This window comes from Talaromyces proteolyticus, assembly GCF_021365285.1.
Source record: "Talaromyces proteolyticus strain PMI_201 chromosome Unknown BGW36scaffold_7, whole genome shotgun sequence".
Lineage (NCBI taxonomy): Eukaryota > Fungi > Ascomycota > Eurotiomycetes > Eurotiales > Trichocomaceae > Talaromyces > Talaromyces proteolyticus.
In genome coordinates, this window is record NW_025764283.1 from 1,324,344 (window position 1) to 1,332,500 (window position 8,157).

At 53.9% G+C, this 8,157-nt stretch overlaps 3 protein-coding genes across 3 annotated transcripts in view; all 3 read right to left on the reverse strand.

Annotated features, from left to right (window-relative positions):
- Positions 1-3,594: 3,594 nt before the first annotated feature.
- Positions 3,595-4,485, reverse strand: BGW36DRAFT_277556 (uncharacterized protein; the record flags this gene model as incomplete). The annotated part of the gene is made up of 1 exon (XM_046210198.1): positions 3,595-4,485. A coding segment is annotated over one exon (891 nt), but the record flags the coding sequence as incomplete, so codon positions are not given.
- A 481-nt stretch (positions 4,486-4,966) lies between these two features.
- On the reverse strand, positions 4,967-5,347 carry BGW36DRAFT_428380 (uncharacterized protein; the record flags this gene model as incomplete). The annotated part of the gene is made up of 1 exon (XM_046220542.1): positions 4,967-5,347. One exon carries the CDS (start codon positions 5,345-5,347, stop codon positions 4,967-4,969), a length of 381 nt encoding a protein of 126 aa, XP_046071302.1.
- Positions 5,348-7,613: 2,266 nt separating this feature from the next.
- BGW36DRAFT_185535 (uncharacterized protein) overlaps positions 7,614-8,157 on the reverse strand; it is a 1,024-nt gene continuing 480 nt past the window's right edge. Inside the window, exon 1 of the mRNA XM_046209749.1 lies at positions 7,614-8,157. This exon is cut by the window's right edge and continues 480 nt beyond it. Coding sequence (XP_046071303.1) covers positions 7,703-8,157 — 455 coding nt within the window. The 3' untranslated portion in view covers positions 7,614-7,702.

Here is an 8,157-nt window from a genome sequence, read left to right on the forward strand (position 1 = left end):
GCTCTCCCAATTCCCTGCCACGGTGCTCAGGGGAGCCCCCAGGCAACCGTCTTTCTTCCAGGCCTGTATCTCCATTGGTGTATATCCGCTAAGTTTGAGTTCGTTGTCTGACCGCTTGTGCAGTAGTCCCATAGGGATTGCTTGTCGTGGTCCTGTTCTGATCCGTAGCGTAGTTTCCTTTACTAACTGATCCATCTGGAACTTCATGGGTAATAGATGTAATTCCGCGTTGAGCGCTTCGGCTGCTGTGGTTCGAAAGGCGCCACTGATTAGACACGCTGCACGCTTTTGTATGTCTGCAAATTGGCTTGATATCTTGTTCGCTTCCTTTTTGCTAGTAGGTTGGTACCATGCTGTCACCCCATAGAGCATCTGCGGTATCACTACCGCGCGATAAATGTGACGCATGCTGGTGAGCGCCATGCCCCATGTCGATCCGGCCAGTCCTCGAAATGCCTGCAGGCTGGTGCCTGCCTTGGCCACTGCCTTTTCTCTGTGAATTGTGAAATCGAGATCGGGGTCCAGCCAGAAGCCTAAATATCTCTCCGCGGTGCCTGTTGCTTCAATTAGGGTGCTATCTGGCAGCCTGATAGGGGTGAATTCTGGCTGCGTAGTGCTGCGCGGATTCACAAAGTGGATTAATTTGTACTTCTTCGTGTCAAATACCGAGGCGTGACGTGCAGCCCAGTGGTCTGCCTGTTCACAGGCTCGCTGGAGCTTATCAATATTGGCCTGCTCTGATACCCCTGTTGTCATAATGCTCACGTCGTCTACCCACCCTCCGGCCATGGTTCGTTCTTCTTGGTTGGTGCATGTCTCGATAAGCTCCGCATTATAGATGAGGTAGAGGATCGGCGAGAGGGGTGAGCCCTGCGGGATGCCTGTCGGGGTTGCTGTTCGTTTTCCTGTCCCCTCAGGCATTCGGATTTGGGTGCTTCGTCCGGTCAAAAAGGCGCGGACCCATGGCACCAGTTGGCCTAAGCGGCGGCTGCGTAGGTTGTGCAATAGGCGTTCATGGTGTGCATTGTCATATGCTCCAACGACGTCCAGCAGAAGCATTGACACCACTGGGAGGCCTTGGCCCCATGCCTGACGGATTCGCTCTATGATGATTTGTATGGCGTGGTCCGTAGACACCCCTCGACGTCCCCCCATGTGTTCATCTGGCAAGAGGCCGTGGGTCTCCATGGCGTAGCTGATCCGCTTTGCGATGATCGCTTCTAGAAACTTTCCTAATGTATTAAGCAGCGCAATGGGTCGATATGCTTTAGGCGTGCGGTAGTCCCGGTCTCCCCCCTTGCGAAGGACAACCGTTATTGAGCGTTGAAAGTGGCTTGGGTTGTAGCCCTGATCAACACACGCATTGTATATCTCGCAGAGTGTATCCACCACTTTTGGGTTTTCAATGGCACGCTGCCATAGGCTGTTTGGTATCCCGTCGTCTCCCGGAGCCTTATTTGGGCCTGTACTCCTCACAGCCTCCACTATCTCATGGGGCTGGATTCTCGGGAATTGAAGTTGATTTGGGTATTGCGCATCTTCTATATCTGATAAATCTGCCTGTGGCGCCTGTGGGAAGAATGCTTGTTGGAAGAAGTAAGCTTTACTCTCTAGGGTTTCCGCAAGTTCCCCGTCTGGGTTTCTGAGCGTAGGAGTCACTCCCTGTTCATATGCCCCCATTCGGGTACGTGCCCATTTGGCCAGCTTCCATAGCCCGTGGGGGCCTTGTTCAGTGGCTTCCTGGACCCGTCTGCGGTGTCCCCGGCGTAGTTCTTTATTGACGAGCCGTTTTTTCATATTCCGTGCCCTGCAGTAGCGCGCCCACCCATTGAGAGTGTGTGTGCGTGAGTACTGCCTGCGCAGATATCGTGTGGTTTTTACCGCTTCCCTGCAGGCCTCACTGAAGTCTGGATTGGACCATTTGCATGGCCTTGCCCATGGTGTTGATTCATGAATGGCCCGGCGGATTATGGCTAGAAAGGCTGTTGTTGTTAATTCGATTATGGCCTTGGAGCGGCCCACTAGGTTAGGTACGTTCAGATTTGTTTCAATTGACTCCATAAGGATCTTATGGTCTGTGGCTTTCCAATTCCGACGCATTGGGATCTCACGGGTGGGCGTTTCAATATCCAATAGTGTCCGGATTGGGTAGTGGTCTGAATCATGTTGTACGTCATCCGCACGAATACATGCCTCCAGTCGGTTCTCTAGATTCGTTGATATAAAGGTCAGATCAATCGTTGATCTTAGCTCTCCTCGTTCCCACGTCACTACTCCCTCCTCTGTACTGAGTTGCAAGTCATATTGGTCCATGATTTCCAGGATCAGTTCTCCTTCTGGGTCCATGTTGGTTCCGGGTCCCCCCAAGCTGGATGGTGTGCGTTTAAGTCTCCCAATATGACATGTTCAGCGGTCGGTCTTGTTTCTCGAATTCGGCCTAGCTGCCGGCGTACAACTTCAAGTATGCCACTCCTCGGTTCGTTATATATATTGTGGACGAATAAGCTTCGAGCCTGCCCGCCTCGTTCATAGTTGATACGCAGGATTTGGTAATCCTGGGATATCGCTGTGTGTTGCCACTTGCTTGGATCTAGACTCTTTGCCACGAATAATGCCACTCTTGTCCTCCCTAGGCCCCCTGTTTCGCTCTGTTTGGGATACAACATCTGATGGGTGCGTGCTGCTGGTTGGTGTGTCGTTTCATTGATTGGGTTGCTCCATGGTTCTTGTATCGCGATCACATCGGCCTTTAGAACATGAGTGTCCCGCAGAAATGTTGCCATCACCTTGTCCTTTGATTTATTAGTGTTGTACTGGATAATCTCGAATGCTTTCTTATTCATTAGAGCTGGATTCTTCGGTAGGGCTGTTTGGTACGGAGCTAAAGCCAGAGGTCGATCGGGTGGCCTCCATGACATCGTCTAGATCGGTGGCTCGGCTGCCTCGATAGGCGTTGAAGTTTTCGAGCATATGGCGCGTTTCTGACCCATAGTTGGTAAGATCCAGCTCGTCATTTGACATTGAGCTGTTAAGCATGATGTTATTATTGACTGATATCATGCCTGGGTCGATCATGGGAGGGATTGGAGGTAGATCTGGTTCAGTAGGTGAGATTTGTCGTGCTGCCTGGCTCGCTTGTTCGATAGTCAATGGCGCAGGCGCCTTGATTGGGATGGTTGTAGTGGTTGTATCTTCCTCCGTGTCAACTCGTCGGCGTTTGGTGCCCGCCCTGAAGAGCCTGTCTGGATCGCTTAGCATTGTCGTTGGCTGTCCTCGACGCTGAGATCGGGTATTGGCCAGTTCTGACTGCATGGCTTGTTGACTCGCTTGCTGACTTGCTGACGCTGCTGAGCTGATTAATTCGTCAATGCTCGATGGCTCAGTCTCCTCCTCTGCGACTGAGGATTTGGACTTAGGAGGCCTTCCACGGGCCCTTTTGTTCTTAGTTACCAATGTAACGATCTTCCGGGATGGTGCCGCCAGAGTAGGGGCGGTTATATTATCAGCAGTGGGAGCCTGTGTTGATCCAAAATTGGTGGTGATAGGGATAGTGCTTTTAAATATAGGCTTTGTAGGGTTCATAGGGATCGGTAGCTTCATGTAGTCCGGAATCCGGTGGAGAGGTTCGCAGTTGATAATGGCTTCTTTTGCACGATCTAGCGCTTTCCTTTTCTCTGCGCACTTTGCGCTTGACGCCTTATGATCTCCCTTACAGTTAGCGCACTTGGGATCAACTTTCTCACCCCTGGTGGACGGACATTCCCAGGACGGATGTCCGCCGGCACAGGTGCCGCACACGTGGCTATTGGATGGGCATTGAGCGTGGATATGCCCGAATTTTTGGCACTTGGCGCACATCTTACACCGTCCTTCCTTGCAGAAGATTATGGTGTCGTGGCTCTGTGCTTCCCAGATGGTGCCCTGCCGGATCGCCTCGTTTGCAGCGAGAGGGCTTGTGAACTCAATAACCAGTGATCCCTCGCGCTTTCCCTCGTATGGCCGGGTCAGCCAACTCACATGAACAACGCTGGCTGTCAACCCCCAGGTATGCTGATTCTGAGCCACGAGCCTGGTAATGATATCCCCCATGGTCTCTTTGGTCAAAGATAGCGACTTAGTGTTAACCCCGCGAGCCACAACCCCCCAAGTGGGCGTCCTAATGTACGCATCGCCCCCGAACGCTTTCACCCACACGTTGGCATGCTTTCTCAGCACCTCAGCCCCGGCGGCATGGCCTGCCCGCAGGCTGAGGTCCCCAGAGGGTAGCTGACGTGCGGCAATAAAGCAGTGGCCAGCAAGAGTGAGGATTTGTATCTTTTTCGCTGCCTGCACTCTCGCTCGTTCAGCTCTCTTTACAATGTCAATTGGCCTACTTTGACGGAGTTCCTTGCGTATCGCTGCATCCCGTATCTTTACCACAATTTCACAATCAGACCCTAGTTCTGCATGGGTCACCCCAGGGGTCGACGAGCCTGCGCTTTGGGACAAAGGTGAGGCCGCGCTGCGTAGGCCTGTCTGCCACTCTCGTGCTCGGAGGCTTTTCCAAAAGGAGGCAGAATCGGGTTGCGAGATCCCAGTGGTGTTGCTATTGGATTTGCTCAATTCCTCACGGATTTGAGCGGTTTCTTGGCGGATATCGTGAAGAGCCTTTTTCAGATCCGCCAACGCGCTCGCGTTGTTGTCGCCCCCATGGGCCTTTTCCGCGTAGCTTTTCACGGCCTGGATAAATGACTGGGTGTCATTGTCAAGGCGGTAGGTGTTATTACTGTCTTCTGCGCGAAGAAGGATTTTCTGAGCTGCCTTGGCCAATTCCTCCATGTTAGCGAAGCTTGCAAAGCGGTAACTTGGTCCGTTCGGCGCGCCTCGCGGGAGCGAATTTCCAGCGGCTTGAGGCCGCAACCTCGCACCCTGGGCTTTTGCCACAATTTGACCCAATGCCATTGGTATCAAATTGTAGCGCTTAGAGTTAATTATAATTGAACAAATTCTGAGCCGAATCCGGCTTGATTTGGGCGGGCAATTTCAAAAATTTGATCCGCGCAGAAAGAGTTGTTTTTTCCGGCTCGTTGTATATATTGTGAATCGCCAGCATTCGGGGGGGCCCCCCGCGCTCATAGTGGATCTGTAGGACCTGATAGTCCTTATTGACAATGGTATGGATCCATTTCGATGGGTCGATGCGCTTGTTCACAAATAGGGCCACCCGAGCCTGCCCCTTTGGATAGAGAAGTTGGTGCGTTCGGGATGCGGGTTGGTGCGTGGTGGCATTGAATTCGTTGCGCCAGGGCTCTTGAACCGCTATAACGTCGGCCTCCAGAACCTTTTTGTCTCGTAGGAATGTCGCCATGACGACATCCTTGCTTTTGTGTGTGTTATATTGAATCAATTGGAAGCCCTCCATTAAGAAAAGTGCTTAGGAGGGGTCTTAGTGCGTGCTCGGGGGACGAATGTCACGTCCATCGGATCGTCCGCCTCGTCGTCGGCATCGGAGAGGCTTGATAAGCTTGAGTTACTGTCGATTTCGCTTTCCATGGGTGGTTCCGGCTTTGATTGGATAAGTGGTCTCTGTGGCGAGCTTCGCGGGGGGCCAATTGGCACCAGATTATCTCCTGTCCTTGGGGTATTAGTGAATTGGTTCAGAAGGGTAAGAAAGCCTGTCTCTGAGGGCTGTTCCGGCTGTAGTTCCCGGAAGCTCGCTTCGCTGTTTAATATGATGTTGTCGCCCCCTTCGTCCATAGTGATCTCAGGGAGCGGTGGAGGAAGCTGGGGCTCCCTGGTCTGAACTGGTTCCGGCTGAGTGCCTGCTTCCAGTGATCGCTTGCTAACTGGCTTCCGAAGTAATTTTTCTGGTTCGCTGAACATCTTTACCAGCTCTCCTCTGCGTTGGCGCTTTGGGGGTGCTGGGGCTGTGCTTGATACTGTGCTTTGGGTTGCCGAGAGCGCTGCCTGGATTGGACCTTCCATATCCGGTAAGGGCTCTTGGCCTGTAGATGATATTGACTTGGAGCCTTTAGGGCGGCCTCGGGGTCGGGTCGCTTTGCGTATTGTTGGCTTATCGAACACGACTCCCTGTCTCTCGGCGTCCTGTCGGCGACGTTCGATGTCAAGCGGCACTGGTGCCGTCTGTCGATCCTCACTCCTGCGGGTGGCCGGGGCATTTGGAGTGGCTATTTTTGTTGGTGCTGGCGCTGTTCCTAAGGCGGGGAAGTTATTAGTGTCGTTTTTTGGGATCCAATGTTCTGGGATCCGGTGAAGACGTTCGCAGCTGTATAAAGCCGCTTTGGCCTTTCCAACTGCTTCCTTCCTGACTGGGCAGGCATCGCTAACGGCCTTATGGGCCCCTTTGCAATTGGCACACTTCGGGGTAGCGTTCTTATCCTTGCCTTGCTTGGAGCGACACTCCCAGGTCGGGTGTCCCTCCGCGCAGATGCCACATGTAAAGTCTTTGGCTGGACACTGAGTTTGGGCGTGCCCATATCTTTGGCACTTCATGCACATCCTACACCGGCCTTCTCGGCAGTAAGGCCTAGCGGTGAGACTTGAGTGTTCCCAAACCATGCCTTTCAGAATTGCCTTGTTGGCCACGAGAGGGCTTGTAAACTCGATGACCAGCGAACAGAATTCCCGTCTTGGTTTCACTAACCAGCCTAGATATACGATCTTGACCCCTCTCCCCCAGATGTGGTGGTTCTGGGCCGCTATCCGCAGCTTGAGGTCTTCGTTCCCCTTGTCAAGGTCCATGGAGCGAGCCGGAACTCCATCGACGACTACCCCCCATGTGGGAACACGCACCCACGCATTGACTCCAAAGGCGCCAACCCAACCCTCCGCGTGTTGTCGCAAGATTTCGGCGGAGGCAGCGTTCTGGGCCCGGAGACTAATGTCTCCTGAGGGCAGTTGACGTGCGGCGATGAACGCGTGCCCCGCGAGAGCCAGGCTTGGAGTACTCTTCGCTGCTTGAGCCCTGGCTGATTCCGCGCGCTTGACAATGTCAACCGGCTTCATCTTCTTTAACTCTGACCGTAAAGTAGCATCGCGGACCTTGACCACTATCTCACTATCTAGACCGAGCTCGCTTGGGGTAACACCCGGGGTTGACGAACCGGCACTCTGGGAGAGAGGTGCCACCGCGTTCACCAGGCCTCGCTGCCACTCTCGGGCTTGAAAAGACTTCCAAAAGGAGGAAGAGTCACTCTGGGCGCTGTGTTTGTTTGTGGAAATTTCCTTCCGGATCATCTCAGTGTCCTGATGGACTTGCTCCAGCAGCCGCTGGAAGCCCGCGAGACCTTCAGGGTTGCCCACGCCGTTTTGAGCCTGGGCAGCGAATTGTTGTACCTGTTTGACGAAGCCGATAACGAATTCGTCTTGAAGCCGCTTGTCGCTATGCTCAATATAATTGAGCGTCGCTTTGGCAGCACTTGCCAGCTCCTCCATGTTTGCGAGTTGTTTACGTGTACGCTGCGGCACACGCGACGCGCTTGACTTTTCAGTCTCGGGAGGCGTTATTCCCTCTTCCCAAGCCATCGCTTTGCTCAAATCGCACAAATTTGGGCTCAATCGATAGCGCTCAGAGTTAATTTATATTGAACCAATTCTTAGCCGAATCCGGCCGTGTTTGGGCGTAGAATTTCAAGAATTCGATTCCGCGAGAAAGAGTTGTTTTTTTTGGTGAGTCCCTTGTAGATGTCTAAATGTCGCTTACTTACCTCGGGGAGCAGCTGCCGGAGCGCTGCCAGTCCTCCTTCCACGCCGTTGGTGTCGACTCCCTACTCCACCAATCCACTGCCGATTGCAGCGGCTTGATTGCGAACCCTGATAGCGGGGGTGCCAGGGCGCCATCCGGTGGCCTTCTTGGCCATCTTGTCTGCCAGTTCATTGCCTGGGACCCCCACGTGCGCGGGGATCCGGTAGAAGCGGGTGTGCCACCCCTCGCTCCCGGCGCTGTTCCAGCAGACGGGTGGTCTCGCGGGCGATGTACTACCCGGAGCCGTGGGAGGGGTGCCGGAGGTTGAGAAGTGCGCTCTGGGTGTCTGTGTAGGAGTGTAGCACCTCCCGGGGTGGTGTACCCGGAGCTGCCTGGGGTGGGCAAACGCTGGGGTGGACGCGATGCGCGAGAGGGCCCTGAGCCGAGCCTCTCGGAGGCGCTCCCGCATGGGC